Raw genomic sequence first — 19,258 nt, 5'->3', positions numbered from 1 at the left:
GACAAATCTCCGGCAGGCCATTCCACAGATTAAAGCAATACACCGTATTTGCGACTGCCCTTAAAGCTGCTCTGGAAGCTGGAGCTAATGCAGAATGCAGCAGCTGAGCTGTTGTCATGAGCTGCCCCTTTTCAGCATGCTTTGCTAGGGGAACTGCACTTGGTGTCTATTTGCTGCCAGTCCACATTTAAGGTATTAGTACTTGTGTACAAAGCCCTAAAGAACTTGGGACTGGGATACCTGAGAGAGCACCTTCTCCCTTACCAACCTGCCCGGTCATCTGAGAGTATGTTCCTGGTGGTTCCGCATGGACTTATGGTCCAATTGGCATCCACCAGGAGAAGAGCCTTCAGTGTGGTGGCCTCCTTATGGAATTCCTTGTCTTTAGAGGTCAGATAGGCACCAACATTGTATTGTTTCCGGCACCTCCTGAAAAAGTTACTTCAGGAAGGTTTCCTTGAATGACTGGCTGCAATTTTACCAGAACTCAGGTTTTATCAGAATTTTGTTCTTTTTAAAAATGGTAATTTTTAATATAGTGTTTTTAATTTTTTATTCTATTTGTTGTTCACCGCTCCAAAGTCTTTTGGATGGGGAGTAGTATATAAACATTGTAAATAAATAAATAAGCTGAATAGTTCTCAAAGCTCACCAGATTCCATTCATAGTGATGCCGAAGTGTATTTTGTAAGCCAGCTTCTTTTCTTTTCTTTTTGGTCAAATACATTAAATTTGCATTTCTTAGGTTGCAGTCTTGAGCATACTTATTAAGTGATAGGTCCCATTCAAGTCAGCCGGACATTGTCCGTCCAACTGAATTATAAAGTTTTGAAATTGGGTCTTGTCTTTTATATAAAAAAGGGGTTGCATCCATTTCCCCTCCACGCAGCTCCCCAGCCGCACCCCAGGTCTGCCACAGAGGGTTGGGCAACTCCCCAGAGCAGATTGGCGTTATGTGCGATAGGCTGCAAGGGGAAGGAGGGAACAAGTGCATCCTTTTGCATGAGCGAACATGTTGAATTCTTGAAGAGTCAGCACTGGTATGTTTTTATCAAAAACTTCATAAAATAAGTGCCTTAATTACAATCTTAAACAACTGTATTTTTCCCTTCAGGAAAAAGAAACTCAAGTTGAGGGCTCTCCAGATCGCAGAAAAGTAGAGGTGAGTTTTCCTAAGACTTGATTTGATGAAAGGTAGAGGGAAAATGTCAAATAGAACACTTCTATGAATAGCAAAGCTGTGAAATGAGTATTTGGAGTAGGCCATCTTGTCAAAACTATTAATGATTGAATTTTTTTCTTCTAAATACTATCATGATCTTCCCTTTTTTAAAGTCTTGGTGACTGTTTACTTGTATCCAACCAGACTGCTTATTAACAACCAACTTCAAGCCACAGTTCCAAATCCTAGTAAAGAGTAAATTTGGACTACCCTTAACAGTTTTTAAAACAATGTTTAAGCATGCTCAATTTTGGCTGGAGAGTGGAGGGGCTTGAGGGAGTATGTGTGTAAGCTTACAGTCCCTTTTTGACCTTTTAACCATGGTTTTGACAATCTGAAGTATGCATTTTGTGACTGCTCTAAAATGTTAATCTGTCAGCAGGCTTGATCACTTTGTAAAGTACCACTTGAGATGCATTCACACAGTGTCATATTCCAGCCACAAGCAAATCCTAGCTATTGTCCAGTATCATGCAGGATTTTGCAAGATGGCTACATTTGTTACAGAATGTATTGCAATTCCCCTAGGAATATTCTTCCCTTTTAACTGTTCCTTCAGACAGTTTTAGAGCTCCATCAGACAAGCGTTTATTGCATGCTCATTACTGGGCACTGACGGTTTTTCATGGGTCCCTCTCACAACGTCATCTGCGTTTTGTGCACCTCCCGCCCCTTCTAGCATCTAGGGAGGTTGTGGGCTCTCCCACACTAGAGGCCTTCAAGAGGCAGCTGGACAGCCATCTGTCAGGGATGCTTTAGGGTGGATTCCTCCATTGAGCAGGGGGTTGGACTCAATGGCCTTGTAAGCCCCTTCCAACTCTGCTATTCTATGATTCACGCCACACAAAATACACTCACCCCCCAGTCAGTCTGGCTTATTTTTAAAGACGGAAGTTGTGTGTAGGAGAAGCAGCACGATCAAAACAGCCCACTGAATGGGCCACTTGCATGTTGTTTACTTCCTCTTTTGAAAGAGGAAGTAATGAGGGACACACACATGGGCAGAGAAGCGACTGTAAGCAAACACGATTTCCCCCCCGTGTGACGACGCTCTTGATCATGTATGTGTTTATGCCAACTACTGAATTAGGTTTTCTTTTTACATTAAAAAAGCTTCCTGCTGTATCGCCGAGATACCCACACAGAAAGCCACCATCTTTTGAAGAGGAAGACCCCCATGGAGGAAACAGGCGTTACTTCCCTCCAATGTTAGTAATGTATAATGCTTCTGTTTTATATCCAGGTCCTATTATTGCATGTGCAAGTAACTCTACTGTCCAGTGTAATGCAGCTTTGTAAAAGAGCTCACAAAAGTTACTAGTCTGCAAAGTGTTTTACTAGTCTCCTGGAAGCTGACAGAGGAGGGATGGAGCACTTTGTCCATTCTCTACCACCAGCCACTCACTGAACCTGCAGATGGCTTTGTTTGCAGGTCTGTCTGTCTACAATTTGGATAGTCCCCAATCAGTTGTAGATTCCAATTGATTGTCCAGGATAACAAGCATTATATTTGAATAGTATAAATTTTGTAGGCCCTGGAGCACCTTCCAACCAGTTCAGTGAATGAATGAATATATCGCTTAAATAAGTGTAAAGTGTAACATAACTGCAATTATGAGGCAAGCTTTGAATGTTCCAAAATATCCTATAATTATGGTGATTAAAAATATAACTAAAATAGTAGCTAATATAATATGCTGTTATTACCATTACAGTCAGCATTACTGTTCCATTCAACAAAGCAGTTTTTATTTACTTAACTACCAATTGAGTAAATATGAGTTTTTTTAAAATATAAGACCATATTTACCTAGTTTACTTTGTGTTAAATGTTTTGCAAGCTTCGTGTTCCCTCAGGATGTCTCTTTCAGTCTTGCAAAAATCTATTTTTATAACATCCTGCCTAAAATGGCCACAATCCTTATCTCAAAACATTAATGTTTGACTGATTCAAACCTTTTTTTCCAATTTAGAAAAGCTCTGTTAAATTCAGGTAGCCTTTCTAAGAATAAATTTGTTTTTTGATTCAGAGAGCCTTTCAGAGAAGTCATCTTCTCCCTGATTTAACTATGCTGTTGTCATTTCTAACAAAGCATTCTACTCTAAACTAATCTATAGCATATACAGACTGCAATAAGTTCATCATTCCTAAAAATATATATACAATGTTTACTTGTCAGGTACATGCATACTTGGTAACAATGGGCCTGTTTGGATGACCCTTCAGGCTCTGTGGTTAGCAAAACTGTGGTTTTCTGAGGTTAGCAATAACCACAAGCGTGCTGTCGCACACAACACTTTAAGCCACGTTTAGAGCCGCTAACCCTGCTGCAGTTGATCTGACTGTGGTTAGTGAGTGAGCAGAGTTTAGCAAAATACATTGCACAAGACACCTTAATCCCTACTGCTCAACTGAAAGCCTTAACCAGCAGTGTTTAAGGTGTCTTCTGAACAGGCCCTGTCTGTCTGAAAACGGTGGCAGGCATACCCCTGGCTTCATTTTGGAAGAATTTCATATGAGAACTATTGTGGGTTAGATGGTTGTGATCATTTTCCTTTTTTTATTTATTGCATTTTTATACCGCCCAATAGCTAAAGCTCCCTTTTTATGTCTTAGTCATTCATATTTATCAACAGTTTCTCTTTCAAGCATGACTTTTTTTACACTGGTAGAGTCGGGGGTGAGGTGAACATCCATGTATGTTGTCCAGTGTGAAGATTTGGTCATGAGTCAGTCTATTTTAGTGGCTGGGATCCAAAGAACCATGAAAGTGGTTCCACATGCCCAAGGGAGTTTGGAGCTTGTGTTCTTCAAATATGAGGCTTTTGTGCCACATTTGTTGAGCCCACCTAGTACACTGTTGGATCCAGATTTCTGCATGTGTAACTGGGCTGGCCACCTCCCTTGCCTCGTTCTCTCCACAGCAGCCTCATGAAAATGCTATACAGAGGGTCAAGGAGCCCTGCTGAATGGGACAGGCTGTGGTGCAGGGGGCTAAGGGGGAAGGGGATTTCCCCCCAAATTGGGGAGAGGCACCTTCCTTGAGTGGAGCTCTGCGACGGCACTGTCCTCACACAGAAGGCCTTGCCTAGCACACCCTTCTCAAGCCAAGCGCCACCTCTTGAAAAGCCTGAGGAAAGGGTAAAAACAACACAACCTCTCCCCTATATGTGAGGGAACAAGGTAAAGGGTTTTGGAAAATAAGTTCTATTACTGAGGTACTGAATTGCAGGTGTATTGTTAGATGTTTTTACACTGGGTAATATAGCAGGTAATAAATCCGAGCTTATGCGTGGTTTATGGTAACAGAGCACAAAGTAAAGTTTATTGAAATTTAACAAATCTTTAGTATTTTAATTTAGATCAAACCTGCATATTTTTATATTTAAAACAACAATCCCAAGTCCCTTAAAATTCTGTGTCTTCTCACTCCTCACACCAAACACTCTCACGAAGCACAAGCAAGACTAAAACTCCCAGACTAAAACCAAACCTCAAAACTAAAAGCTCACAATCCCCTCAGCCAACCTATTTATACTCCTCCCTCCCCCTCTCTCACTGCATCACTAGCCACACCCACTCAGTCAAACATTTCACCCTCACTAGACATACAAATCCAGACATACCTAAGGGACAAAAAGGTGGGTATCGCCACAAGCTCCATTCATACAAGGTTACCTTGTCGTGGTGCTGGAGCTTGAACGCCTCAAGGATGTCATGAGCTAAACCGTGAAGGGACACCCAAGCCGGGAAGGTCATGGTAGAGAGGTCAGACTAAATACGATCCCTGGGGAAGGTAATGGCAACCCACCCCAGTATTCTTACCGTGAAAACTAAATGGATCAGTACAACCAGAGATATGTCGGTATACCATCGGAAGATGGGACTCCCAGGTCGGAAGATGGTCAAAATGCTACTGGGGAGGAACAGAGGATAAGTTCAACTAGCCCCAGATGTGATGACGCAGCTAGCTCAAAGCCGAAAGGATGGCTAGCGGCCGACAGTGCTGGTGGTGAACGACGAATCCGATGTTCTAAAGATAAACACACCATAGGAACCTGGAATATAAGATCTATGAGCCAGGGCAAATTGGATGTGGTTATTGGTGAGATGTCAAGATTAAATATAGATATATTGGGTGTCAGTGAACTGAAATGGACTGGAATGGGCCACTTCACATCAGATCACCACCAGATCTACTACTGTGGACAAGAGGATCACAGAAGAAATGGAGTAGCCTTCATAATTAATAATAAAGTGGCTAAAGCAGTGCTTGGATACAATCCAAAAAATGATAGAATGATCTCAATTCAAATTCAGGGTAAGCCATTTAACATCACAGTGATCCAAATATATGCCCCAACCACAGATGCTGAAGAAGCAGAAGTAGATCAGTTCTATGAGGATCTGCAGCACCTACTGGATAATACACCAAAAAGAGATGTTATTTTTGTTACAGGAGACTGGAACGCTAAGGTGGGTAGTCAAATGACATCTGGAATTACAGGTAAGCATGGTCTAGGAGAACAAATTGAAGTGGGAAATAGGCTGATAGAATTTTGCCAGGACAACTCACTGTGCATAACAAACACTCTCTTCCAACAACCGAAAAGACGGCTTTATACATGGACTTCACCAGATGGCCGACACCGAAATCAGATTGACTACATGCAGCCAAAGGTGGCGGACATCTATACAGATGGTAAAAACAAGACCTGGAGCTGAATGTAGTTCAGATCACAAACTTCTTATTGCACAATTTAGAATCAAACTAAAGAGAATAGGGAAGACCCACAGATCAGTTAGATATGAGCTCACTAATATTCCTAATGAATATGCAGTGGAAGTGAAGAATAGATTTAAGGGACTAGATTTAGTAGATAGGGTCCCGGAAGAACTATGGACAGAAGTTCGCAACATTGTCCAAGAGGTGGCAACAAAAAACGTCCCAAAGAAAAAGAAAACCAAGAAGGCAAGATGGCTGTCTGCTGAGACACTGGAAGTAGCCCAAGAAAGAAGGAAAGCAAAAGGCAACAGTGATAGGGGGAGATATGCCCAATTAAATGCAAAATTCCAGAGGTTAGCCAGAAGAGATAAGGAATTATTTTTAAACAAGCAATGTGCGGAAGTGGAAGAAGACAATAGAATAGGAAGGACAAGAGACCTCTTCCAGAAAATTAGAAACATCGGAGGTAAATTCCAGGCAAAAATGGGTATGATCAAAAACAAAGATGGCAAGGACCTAACAGAAACAGAAGAGATCAAGAAAAGGTGGCAAGAATATACGGAAGATCTGTATAGGAAGGATAATAATATCGGGGATAGCTCAGATGGTGTGGTCAGTGAGTTAGAGCCAGACATCCTGAAGAGTGAGGTTGAACGGGCCTTAAGAACCATTGCTAATAACAAGGCAGCAGGAGACGACGGTATCCCAGCTGAACTGTTTAAAATCTTGCAAGATGATGCATGCCATATGCCAGCAAATTTGGAAAACACAAGAATGGCCATCAGACTGGAAAAAATCAACTTATATCCCCATACCAAAAAAGGGAAACACTAAAGAATGTTCAAACTATCGGACGGTGGCACTTATTTCACATGCCAGTAAGGTAATGCTCAAGATCCTGCAAGGTAGACTCCAGCAATTCATGGAGCGAGAATTGCCAGATGTACAAGCTGGGTTTAGAAAAGGCAGAGAAACTAGAGACCAAATTGCCAATATCTGCTGGATAATGGAGAAAGCCAGGGAGTTCCAGAAAAACATCTATTTCTGTTTCATTGACTATTCTAAAGCCTTTGACTGTGTGGATCATAACAAACTGTGGCAAGTTCTTGGTGGTATGGGGATACCAAGTCATCTTGTCTGCCTCCTGAGGAATCTGTATAACGAACAAGTAGCAACAGTAAGAACAGACCACGGAACAACGGACTGGTTTAAGATTGGGAAAGGAGTACGGCAGGGTTGTATACTCTCACCTTACCTATTTAATTTGTATGCAGAACACATCATGCGACGTGCTGGGCTTGACGAATCCAAGGCTTGAGTTAAAATCACAGGAAGAAACATTAACAATCTCAGATATGCAGATGACACCACTTTGATGGCTGAAAGCGAGGAGGAGCTGAGGAGCCTTATGACGAAGGTGAAAGAAGAAAGTGCAAAAGCTGGGTTGCAGTTAAACCTCAAAAAAACCAAGATTATGGCAACCAGCTTGATTGATAACTGGCAAATAGAGGGAGAAAACGTGGAGGCAGTGACAGACTTTGTATTTCTGGGCGCAAAGTTTACTGCAGACGCTGACTACAGCCAGGAAATCAGAAGACGTTTACTTCTTGGGAGGAGAGCAATGACAAATCTTGATAAAATAGTTAAGAGCAGAGACACCACACTGACAACAAAGGTCCGCATAGTTAAAGCAATGGTATTCCCCGTAGTAACCTAAGGCTGCGAGAGCTGGACCATAAGGAAAGCTGAGCGAAGGAAGATAGATGCTTTTGAACTGTGGTGTTGGAGGAAAATTCTGAGAGTGTCTTGGACTGCAAGAAGATCAAACCAGTCCATACTCCAGGAAATAAAGCCAGACTGCTCACTTGAGGGAATGGTATTAAAGGCAAAACTGAAGTACTTTGGCCACATAATGAGAAGACAGGATACCCTGGAGAAGATGCTGATGCTAGGGAAAGTGGAAGGCAAAAGGAAGAGGGGCCGACCAAGGGCAAGATGGATGGATGATATTCTGGAGGGGACAGACTTGACCTTGGGGGAGCTGGGGTGGCAACGGCCGACAGAAAGCTCTGGCGTGGGATGGTCCATGAAGTCACGAAGAGTCGTAAGCAACTGAACGAATAAACAACAACAACCCTTCTTCCTATATGAGCCTCGTGTGGCGCAGAGCGGTAAAGCAGCAGTTTCTGCAGCTGAAACTCTCCCCCGGCCTGAGTTCGATCCCAGCGGAAGCTGGTTTCAGGCAGCCGGCTCGGGTCGACTCAGCCTTCCATCCTCTCGAAGTCGGTTAAATGAGGGGGAAAGGTAATAATGGCTGGGGAAGGCAACAGCAAACCACCCTGCTATAAGGCCTGCCAAGAAAATGTCAGCAAAAGCTGGCATCCCTCCAAGAGTCAGTAATGACTCAGTGCTTGCACGAGAGGTTCCTTTCCTTTCCTTCCTTTCCCTTCTTCCTACACAAAGTCTTCTTCATTCATTAGAGCCCTCTGACCCTCTGTATAGGATTATGGGGGTGCTGTAGGGAGGAGAGAGCTGGGAAGCCCACCCATACTTCTTTGGATCCCAGCTGCTCCGTGCGTGTGTGTGTAGCATGCACAATACACATGCACACACATGAATTCTGTGGTTAGCAGGTTTCCAGTGCCACGTATACACAGCTTGACTATTTCTATACACCCATTTAGGAAAGGTTACTAACTGGCTCAGTTCAGACTACACATTAGTTGACACAGTGTGAAAACTCCACTCAACGGTTGTGTTTTTAGGGGGCACTCCCCACACAACATGTTCTAGCTCCATCATTGTGTGAGTGTTGCCTACCCTGGAGTTGAATAAAAGTCAATGCGGTGTTTAACTGACAGTTCCTCCGCCCTCTCTCCTCCCCCTGGTCCTTCTGATGGTATCCCATCAGCCATTGCTGTGAAAAAACAATCCCAGCAGCTCTCCTAGAGCGGCACTTTTGCCGCTCTTGTCAGAGAACTCTGTAGCCAGTGGGTAAAGTCAACTCCGTGCATCAGAAAACTCCACCGAGCCCGCCACCCAACATGCAACACAGCGGTTGTGCAGGAACTCTCCTCTGCACAGTGTGGATATTCTGCGTGGAGTGTTTTCCAAAAAACCCTCCACTGTTGCATGGAGTTTTCCTGCCAGACAACATGTTTCACCAGTGGTATAAAAACTCCACCATGGAGGTCTAAAACCACCATTGACTAACGTGTTGTCTGAACTGAGCCACTGTGTGAAGTGGCCTTTCTTGCATCTTCCAAGTTATTTTGTCTATAAAAATGGCATGGGAAATTTACAATAGCGGATCATTTCAATGAACTGCTGCTAAGAAATTGTCTTTGAAAACAATGGTACAGGTTATAACCAGTAAACAATTTTAACTGATGGCGTCGTCTTAAAAATCACACTTTTTTGTTGTTTACATACAGAATAAGAACATAAGCAGTGCCCTGATGCTGGATCAGACTGAGGGTCCATCTAGTCCAGCACTCTGTTCACAGTGGGCCATCCAGCTGTCGACCAGAATATTTTTTTACAAGGCGAGATGGTAAAATGATGGGTACCAGTTTTGGTTTAGGCTTTAATTCTTGTGTGTTTTCTTTGTAGGGCTGTACCCCCCAAAACTGAACATGTAAACTTCACTAAACTGATGAGCAGTGGGTATGGGGGTGAGTGGCATAAGAAGCACGATGCATGGGAGGAAAAGAATCTACAGCTTGATGGTAAATGTTTTATAACTTCTTTTAAAGTAAAAAAACCCCAATGTAGTAATTATTGGAAACAAGCAGCAAAGCTAAAGGCCGATGTCTCTCTTGTGAAAGCCTTTCCCAGCCCCCTGGTGCCCTCCAGAGGTGTTGGACTGCAACTCATATCATTTCCAGCCAACATAGGAGTTGTAGTCCAACACATCCGGAAGGTACCATGGGCTGAGGAAGGCTGCAGTGGATAAACTCTGGAAATTGGGCTTCAATTGGATTGTATTTTCCTTTTTCATGTTTTATGAAAGAAGGGCTATCATCAACCTTGTAAGAAGCCAGCTCAGGTTTTGCCTCTTCTCCAACCATCATTCAGTAGCCATCCCATTAGCCTGTAGAAAAGGGAGAGAGACAGGAAACAGTGCTACTCCTTTGACTCAGCTGGGAAACTAGCTATTTTTGACTCCTCCGTTTGAACTCTTTCCTTTTCAGTAGGTCATGATAAGAAAACCAATGACTTCCAGCTGCATTGCAGACATTGATTATAGCAGCTTTCTCCAACTTGAGTGATGTATGCTAATTCACACTCCAAAATAACTTAGAATTTAATCCCACGTTGGAGAAGTCCCTAAGCTGGAAGGCAAGGTTGTATTTGTGTTGCGAGTATCTGTGGAGGCTAGAGCAAACTTAGTAAATATCCACAGTGATTTAAAGTGGACTGTAATAGTGGTCTGCTTGAGAAGTTCAAGAAAAGAGTGTGTGGGTGTGGTGGTATGGGAGAATTATTAGCCAAGGTGGCTGGGACAGGGAGGATCATTGTATGAAGGCTTGTGCATGCAATAGAGGTCTACTAGAAGCAAAGCAAAAAAGCTTTTGGAAAAGGAAAATGTAATCCAAATTAGAAAAATGAACTCTGTGTATTGGATAACAACTTTATTAGTTACATTCCAGTCCTCTGCTATGGAGTCCTGGAAATTTGTTACGTAACACCTGCCTTAAAACAAAACAAACAAACAAAAAACTAATGGGGCAATCCTATGCATGTCCACTCAGAAGTAAGCTCCATTGAGTTCAGTGCATAAGGTTGAAGCCTAAGGCTGGAGTCCTGTGCACACTTACCTAGAAGTAAGCGCCACTGAAAAGAATGGGCCTTAGGTATATCGTGTATATTTTCTACAATGTTTTTATTACCACATATTATTAGACTTATACTATTCAAATGAAAGAACAGTTAAGTGAGGAAGGAATAGAAGGACAGACTCTTCTTTAAAGAGGAGTAATACCACAATTCTTGTGCTCTTTCTTCATTTCAAATCAACTTTACAAGATTAGAGCCCCCTTTCTGTCCACCTTAAAGAGTATTTTTTGTAAAGAAAAGAATCATTTATTGCCTGTGTTTTAGAGAAAAGAATACTTAATTTTCTCTTATGTCTTGTATTGCAGATTCGGAGACATCCCAGCCAGAATCAACGCAACCAGACAATGAGTAAAAGCAAATACTTTATAGAATTGCCACAATTTCTGTTGCTATATCAAAACAACACTGAGTGGAGAAAACTATAATACAGTTTAGGAAGCAGGTTGCAGTAAGTTATACATTGATGGGTTAGATGATATAAGTCTCACCTAAACCATGGGCCACGTTCATCCCTGATTTTTAAAAATATTTGTTTCAGTAAATTAGCAACTGACATAAATTTGGTCCAGCAATCTTTTGCTGGATGCTTGCTTCTGCTGTTAAAATCTCTCCGTCTGTTGTATTGTAAGATGTTGTCTGCTTCTAATGCCAGTTATCAACAAATTCTGCTAAGGTGTGCTTTATAGCCTGGTCTAAAGCAACACCATCTGCTTGAGAGCTGATGAACAGTAGCATCCTTGTAGTCACAGGATCCGGTTAATATATGCTGTGTTGTGGTGCTGCATCATTGGAGTGAAAGTGTATTGTTCCATTAAAATGAGACTAATTTGATTAACACACACCTTGCAATGCTAGGCTTTCTTTTTAAATGTTTTCATGTGTTGAATGACGTAAGTAAAATGGGACAGTTTCTTGTGATGTTGGTCCATACTAAAAGAATATATATTAATTTTGAATTGCAGTGTATATCAGAACAGATCATTTTCAATACCATTCTTATGTTGTTCTGGTATATACCTCATATCATATACACTTACATAAATACTTTGATTCTGTTTGAACAAACCATTAGCAAGTAGAAATAATTGTTTAATTATTTCCTTAGGTCTGTATGTAGCAAAAGGAACTCTCATCTAATCCTGCCAAAACTGTTTTGTTCTGAAAAATTTAAGGAAGATTTTACTTGGGAAATAGTTGTTTAGAAAACCAATTTAGAGCAGATCAAGCACATTTTTAAATTTTGTTAGGCAAATTGTAAACTATTTTAAAAGTAGAACTACATTAAAACATTTCCAAAATCTGCATTAGTTTTTAAGTGCAGCTCCTTTGTTTAGTGAATACATTTGAGACGTTTTGTATTGTTTCACTTGCCTCAGCTGATTTCTTGGCCAATTGTGGACATTGAATATCCTAACATCAACGAATCAGAATTGGTTTCCTGTTACATTCCAGTTATTTGGTGAATGCTCTTTCTTCAGAAGTTCAAAAAGAACAGGAGATTTGTGTCTGGTTTGGAGTTGTCATAACCTTCAATATCATATATACAAATATGGGGGCTGCTAATTTTGGCTGGTCTTGGTAGCTGGCTATTATATATGGTTGCCACTGACTTCGCCTCTCCTCAAAATGTCTGGAATGTGTGTAGGATTCATGAGAGGGAATTGAGTCAGTCTTGCCTCATGGTAGGCTTTGGAGAAACTCAGAAGCAATAAGAATTCCTCATGTATAGTGCTTGAACTACAGTGGGGAGAATAAAGGAATAAAGAGAACTTCGGCTATTGGACGGTATAGAAATGCGATAAATAAATAAATAAAGGACACTGGGATCCCTTACCTTTTGTAGAGGCCCTTTAAGCTACTGCTTTTTTATAAGGGTACAGGGGGACATGAGTTTAAGATTGGAGTGAGTCAGGGTTTGGGGCTTTTGAAATTTATAAAGGCCCCCCTAACTTTCCCCCATAATTCAAGCACTGTTCTTGCAGCTTCTGAGCACCTTGAAAACCTGTCATGACGTGAGAAGCTGACCTAGTCCCTCTACTGAGTTACCTGCACATGTCCAAGAACTGAGAGTGAAAGACCTCTTCTCCCTTGGAGTTCTCTGTGGAGATATCATGGGGAAGGTCTCTTACTTTGTACTGAGAAAGCAGGCACAGACCACATGGCCACTGCATTTGTGGATCCTTGTACGAAAATGCTTAAGCAGGGAAGAGAATGTTGGGATACTTCCCATGATGTAGGCATTTGAAGCTAGGAATACTTCGTCAAAATCTGAAAATAGGCACGTTGTATTTACTTGCCTTGAAATACAATGCTTTCAAATTGTCAATATATTTTTACTTTGACTAGATATAATAGCTTACCTTCTTTACCTGATGAGTTTTATACCTTGTAAGAGGTTATCACTGCAGTGCAGTGACCAAATGAGAGAATGCATACAGATGTCCAAACTACCCCAGGGTGATTTTCCTTACCTCAGGGTAACTGAGCTAGCTGTATTATCCTACCAAGTGGTAAGGAGAAGTTTACCATACAGCTGGTGCAGCCCTGGGTAAAGTGGCCACCTGGATGGGCTCATACAGAGGGTAGAATATTGGCTTTTAGGAGTTCCATTGGCCCTTGACAAACTTGAGTCAGGCTTGGATTGGTATAGGGGGTATTTTCATTAGCAGTCAGGACCCCTGCTTTGTATATTAAAAAACCTACTATATGCAACAAAGTTAGAAATGGGAGGAGAACGGGAAATGGTGGTGGAGTAAAGAATGGCAAGTCGGGTGGGTGGGTTTCCTGTTACCCCTTGTATACTGATCTACGGTATGGAATACACTATACAGCCAAGTACAATTCTGAAGTGAGTGGCAGTGAAACTAATGGAAGCAATATTTTATTTTTCAAGTGTCAATTTAAAATGTTCCATAATACACTACCTTTAATAGTGATGACAACTGTAAACACTAGTGCTGATAGTGATGAGAATTGCATACACTACCATTGATAGTGATGATAACATCGGCCACATTCGGATGTAACAGTAAATTATGGTTTAGCATTACAAGAATGAGCTTAGGCTCATATGTTTCTCCCATCCTCTCTCCTCTGGCATGGCTTTAAGATCAGAAGCTTCCACTGGTTTAGTTTGACTGAAAGCTAAAAAGTGTTGACACCTAACTAGTTCAAACAAGCCAATTTCATAAAGTATGGCTTGACATTGACTTGCTTCAGCAAATCATAGTTAAGACTGACCACAGTTTGTCTGGGTTTGGACATCACAACAAGTTGTGATTAGTGTAAAATGGAAATAAAGGCTTCTGAGTGCTTCCTCACAGTCTTACCAGAGGGGTGGGGAGAACACACAAGCCTGAAGTTCACTGAGATTTGTCAGAATGAGGACATTCTTCTTCCCAATGACTTCATTATGTTTTGTTTTTGTTTTGTTTTTTGGTAGTTTCTGGAAATACTCAAATTACAACATTTTAAAAAAATGAGTGTAAAGCTGCTTCTGTGATTCATACAAAGTTTAGGGGCAATGCTAACTTTTAGTTATTTTTAATAGAAGTTTCTTGGGATTAGTTTTCTTTCTATTTGGCTCTGTGAGAATCATTTGATAAAAGCTCAAGCTCTACTAACTGCCATCTTAAGGAAGCTATCATTGCTTGATATTTCCCCCCTGAATATTTGTTAATCTGAAGTGATGTTCACTAATAATGACGAGACCTTTGAAACTTTTGGGACAAATATTAGCTGGAAAGTGTGCTGGGGGGAAAAAATTACAGTAGTTATTGGGAAGTGGAAGGTGCCATAAGAACTTGCCAACTTTTGTGCTTGCCAAACAGCTTTTTAAAGAAGAAAAAGAGGCTTGTAAAGGGAAATCCTTAATTTCCTGCCTGCATTTGAAGGAATGTAATTCTTGTGAACTACAGTACTGTAAATATAATGAGATTCATGAAAGGCAGTAAGAACTGACTAAGTCTTAGTTGTAAACAAGACCGAATACAACAGCACCATGTACATTGATGGTGCTATATAAATAATAATAATAATAATAATAATAATAATAATAATAAGAAATTGTTCTTTTCCTAGTAACATGGTTGTTGCTATTGTTTTAATTGTTTCTGCTGCATCTGATAATTGACTATGCATCGTATATGTTTTTTTTAATTTAAAATTGAGTATAATAAAAGATTAAACTGGAAAAAAGAACTGTTCCTTTCCCTAGAACTTTTGATAGCAGGACCATTTACATTGACTGACAATTAAGAACTGAGCTAAGAAATTCACTATTACATGGTGGGGTATCCACCAATAGTATATAAAAACCAAGAAACCCAGTGATGGTAAGACAAAACAGCTATTGGGTGTGATTACAAGAGCTAAAAAGACCACTGGACTGCTTGAATACATGGAACTTGTTACAAAGACTTCTAGCATCTATCTGTACGCACATACATGCAATCATTAACCATTTGGACCCTTCCAATATGTCTTAGCAAACACACCTCTTTGCCTACACAACCTCAGAAAGGGGGTCAATATCCCCTGGGCAGGGAGTGGGTGGTGGTACTCTTGAAAAGTTACCTGTTCTTAGATGGCTGAACTCTGGGGGTGAATGAAAAAGAAGTATTGTTCTCCCACCTGAAGCCATTTTGAGCCATCATGTTTTGGAAGCTAGAAATTTTCTAGACACCCAGAAATAGAAAGGGGGGCTACTGGATGTTTTCTGGACCAGAATTAGGAAAATCCTTGCATCTCTAGGTCAATAGTCAATTCAGCCTGTATTTATTCAATAGTTCTAATCCCTTCAGTGGATTACTTCCATATACCAAAGGAACACTATTTCAGTTTTGAAAATAACAGACAGGGAGAACAAGGAGATCCCTTTCAATTTTCTAGTACCTCGTCAGGAAGGGAAGCCAGTGAAATACCAGTATAATTTGTTAGGTAAGGGTTACATTGTCATGATATGCTAACCCAGCTAGTGGAATTGTCTCTTTAAATGCAGAAGAGTTCTTTTAGTCTAAGTGCTTCCACAGGAAGGCTTTATCAAGCTATTGCCCTGCCTCATACACAGGATTTACTTGTGTGTTTGTTTTTCTAGATGTTGTCTTCCTTATGTAAACACACACCACACACACACACTTTCCTTTTGCTTCTTTTTTTATCTTGCCATGGAAAACTCATTAAGGAGGAAAAGATGAACTAGCTACACAATGTCTTTTGATTAGTAATGTTAGGCGCTGTGTGTCTGGAAAACCCTAACTATAGTATCATAATTCATTGGTCATTGGGGAAATGTTTGTAAACTTTTCGGGTTTGTATGACTATGTTCTGGAACTAGTTTACTCAACACTAGTTTTCCGGTTAGTTTCAGATGATTTAAAAGCCAAGAGCCCAAACAACGGCCAATTCCAGGAAGAAATAGGTGGGAGCAAAGAGAAGAGAGAGTGCAGCTCATTTGTAAAAGGAAACAGTCATGGAATGACTTAAAGAGACACTCTTCCACACCATGGGAGGGGAAAGAGATGCTATGGAGGGCAAGGAACTCGATGGCATGCATACAAACTCTTTGGAGTAAAGGAGGGTATAAATAAATATTCTTGGGCCTGAAGAATCCAGGACAGCTGACAACACACAAATCCCAAGATACATGAATAAGTGAGAAATTTATGGCATGGGACACATAATATCAGTGAGAAGGTTAAATATGCAGGGAAATGTATGTATGTATTTATAAAAGCATTTTATACCATCTTTCTGCCTGAACAAGGGCCCTGGAGAGATTTATGTAAAAGAACAAAACCAAACTAATCACTGAATAACAAAAATTAAAACTAAAGCTTTAAAATCAAAGGGAGCTGAGTAAAAACCTTCCATCTTATTCAAACCAGCCAACCAACCATGTTATAAGCCAAGCTGAATAAGAATGTTTTCACTGCATGCCTAAACACCTTTAGGGATGGTATAGGCTAATTTCACCTCCTCTGGGAGAGAATTCCACTGCAGTGGTGCTGCCACAGAAAAGTCTCTGTCTCATGTTCCTGTCCACCTAGCATCTTTTGGTGGTGGGATGTATAACAGTTCCTCCGACAATGATCTCAACCTCTAACCATTTTAATAAGAATTTAAATCAACTAGAGAAGTACAATATCAATCAAATAGGGAAAGAAAAAAAGTTCCCAGCTCTGTTTTGGCATATTTGAAATTAACATGCATAGGAATCTGCAACCTGATCAAGGTATCCACCACAGAGAGACAGCTACAGTTCTGGTTTACATAAATCTGCCTCAAGGCTTTTTCTAAATACATTGGCCTGGATCCAAAGGTGTCTTGAACCAGCGGACTAGCATTTCCATTCGATGTTCTCATGTTTTCCAGCTCATTTTCTGCCATGCATCAAGCATTCACAAGGATTGCCTTTTGCAGAAATTCTTCATGATCACCACCTCCCTAGGAAAATGTTTCCATTGATAAACTGTCTTATACATTGTGCACCCATTTTATCCAACAGTGGCAAATTGGGGGTGAGCTGCAAAAAAGGCAACTTGCCCACCCCACCCTAGAACTTTTTTTGATATTTGTGATCACAGTTAATTCACTGTTGAAAATGGTTTCCTTTTGTATGTTTGCTTGATAAAGGAATTGCATTGGCCTCTTAGTGTCACTGTGTGGTGTGTGTTAATGCAGGATTTCCCCCCTGGTATTACACCCTTTAGTGCTCCTTCCCTTATAGCTGCATTGCATCAAGTTACGTGAAGTTGCTAAATAGAGTTCATGGAAGTACACACTTAAAACATCCTAAAACCCTAGACCTTTTCTTTTTTGTGATAGTCACACTGAGAGCACCCCCCCCCCATCTTTTAGGGGAGTTCCTATTCTTTAGAGACCCTGTTCCCACCAGGAGCACATAGGCATGTTCATATATCATACACACTAGAGTGTTGTTAGAAAGGTTTTAAGTACACACATTTAATCTAGAGAGTGATTTAATCTAGAGAGCCTAATTGCTCCCTTCCCCCTTTGAACAAGCAGGCTTGGGTGTTTCAGAAATTTCAATTTATGGTGGTGTTAAAAAAAAAAAACAGTACAAAAGCCCCTAACAACCACTAAAAGGAAGTGATACATGACCTGGATATTTCAGTTGGAAGGATGCCATGAGCCAAGTGTCCCTAAGTATGAAAGGGAATCGCACGTATCTGTGGAATTGCCTAATGATGTCCAGTGTGATGTAGTGTCTATAGTGTTGGCCAAGAATGAGGGAGACCCAGGTACAAATCCCATTCCACCATGAAGGCCTTAGGCCAGTCACACACACTCAGCCTAACCTATCTCACAGGCTTGATGTAAGGATAAAATGTGTGTTTGTAGGGGGGGGGGGAGTTATGTATGTCACTGAGCTCCTTGGAAGAAAGGCTGTAAATATAATATTATTTATTATTATGCCTGGACCTTAAGATCATCCACAGGGGTCCTTCTCCATGAGCCCCTGCCGAAGGAAGTGAGGCAGGTGGCTACTAGGAGGAGGGCTTTCTCTGCTGTGGCACCCCGGCTGTGGAACAAGCTCCCCAGAGAGGTTCGGCTGGTGCCTCCGCTGTATTCCTTCCGTTGCCAGCTGAAGACCTTTTTATTTTCTCAGTATTTTAATACCTATTAACTTAAATTTAAACTTTGCTGTTTTAATTCCATATTTTAACCTATATCAATTTTTGCTGTGTATGTTTTATCCTGGTTGTGCTTTTTATATTGTATTCTGTATTTGTGTTTTTAGATTGTTGGTCGTTTTTACGCTCTTCTTGTTTTTAATTTTTGTGAACTGCCCAGAAGGCTTCGGCTATTGGGCGTTATAAAAATGTAATAAATAAATAAAATAATAAAATAAAAATATAGTACACACACACACACACCTGTCACCATAGAACGAACTGCAGAAATCGTGCCATCAAATGCTAGTGACTGAAGCCCCTCTCACAGGGCCGGTGCTACCGTAGAGGCCACTCAGGCGGCTGTGTAGAGCGCCAAGCTAAGAGGGGCGCCGGGCACAGCGCAGCACTCATGCGTTGGCTGTGAGCTGGCCTGGCCCGATGATTCAGCTGGGCCTGGGCAGGCGAGATGGTGCCCTGCACCTGCTCAGCCGAAGCAAAGCCAGGGACGCTGGGGTGGGGGTGGGGTGGCTCCACGTTCAGACTTCCAGAATGCGCCCAGGAGAGAGAGAGAGAATGTATGGGTGAATGGGGTGCATGGGGTCTTTGAGTGAATGCATGTGTTCATGCATGTGTTTGTTCAGAGTGAGTGATGCTGAGTGTGTGTGTGTGTGTGTGTAGGTGGGGGGTGGATGATTTGGAGGTGATATTCCTATTAAATAATGCATTTTTGACCCATAGACGTTCCTTTCCAATTTGTTTGCTATAATTGGCATGACGTATTTCTTGCACTTTAAAATAAATTTAGCAGTTTCAAGTTTTGTGCTTCTTATTTT

At 41.2% G+C, this 19,258-nt stretch overlaps 1 protein-coding gene across 2 annotated transcripts in view; it reads left to right on the top strand.

Moving 5' to 3' along the window:
• Positions 1-19,258, top strand: part of LOC134401522 (uridine phosphorylase 1-like) — a 60,038-nt gene that overhangs the window by 14,524 nt on the left and 26,256 nt on the right. The window contains exons 9-13 of one of the 2 annotated variants that reach the window (XM_063130554.1): positions 1,115-1,162; positions 2,336-2,430; positions 9,562-9,677; positions 11,094-14,790; positions 14,851-14,982. The exons of the other annotated variant lie outside the window; for it this stretch is intronic. Coding sequence (XP_062986624.1) covers positions 1,115-1,162; positions 2,336-2,430; positions 9,562-9,677; positions 11,094-11,140 — 306 coding nt within the window. The 3' untranslated portion in view covers positions 11,141-14,790; positions 14,851-14,982. Of the gene's footprint in view, positions 1-1,114; positions 1,163-2,335; positions 2,431-9,561; positions 9,678-11,093; positions 14,791-14,850; positions 14,983-19,258 lie in introns of those variants that run through there. 2 annotated transcript variants of the gene reach the window in all.

Source organism: Elgaria multicarinata, chromosome 1 (assembly GCF_023053635.1).
Source record: "Elgaria multicarinata webbii isolate HBS135686 ecotype San Diego chromosome 1, rElgMul1.1.pri, whole genome shotgun sequence".
NCBI lineage: Eukaryota > Metazoa > Chordata > Lepidosauria > Squamata > Anguidae > Elgaria > Elgaria multicarinata.
This window is presented reverse-complemented; position numbering and strand designations above follow the sequence as displayed.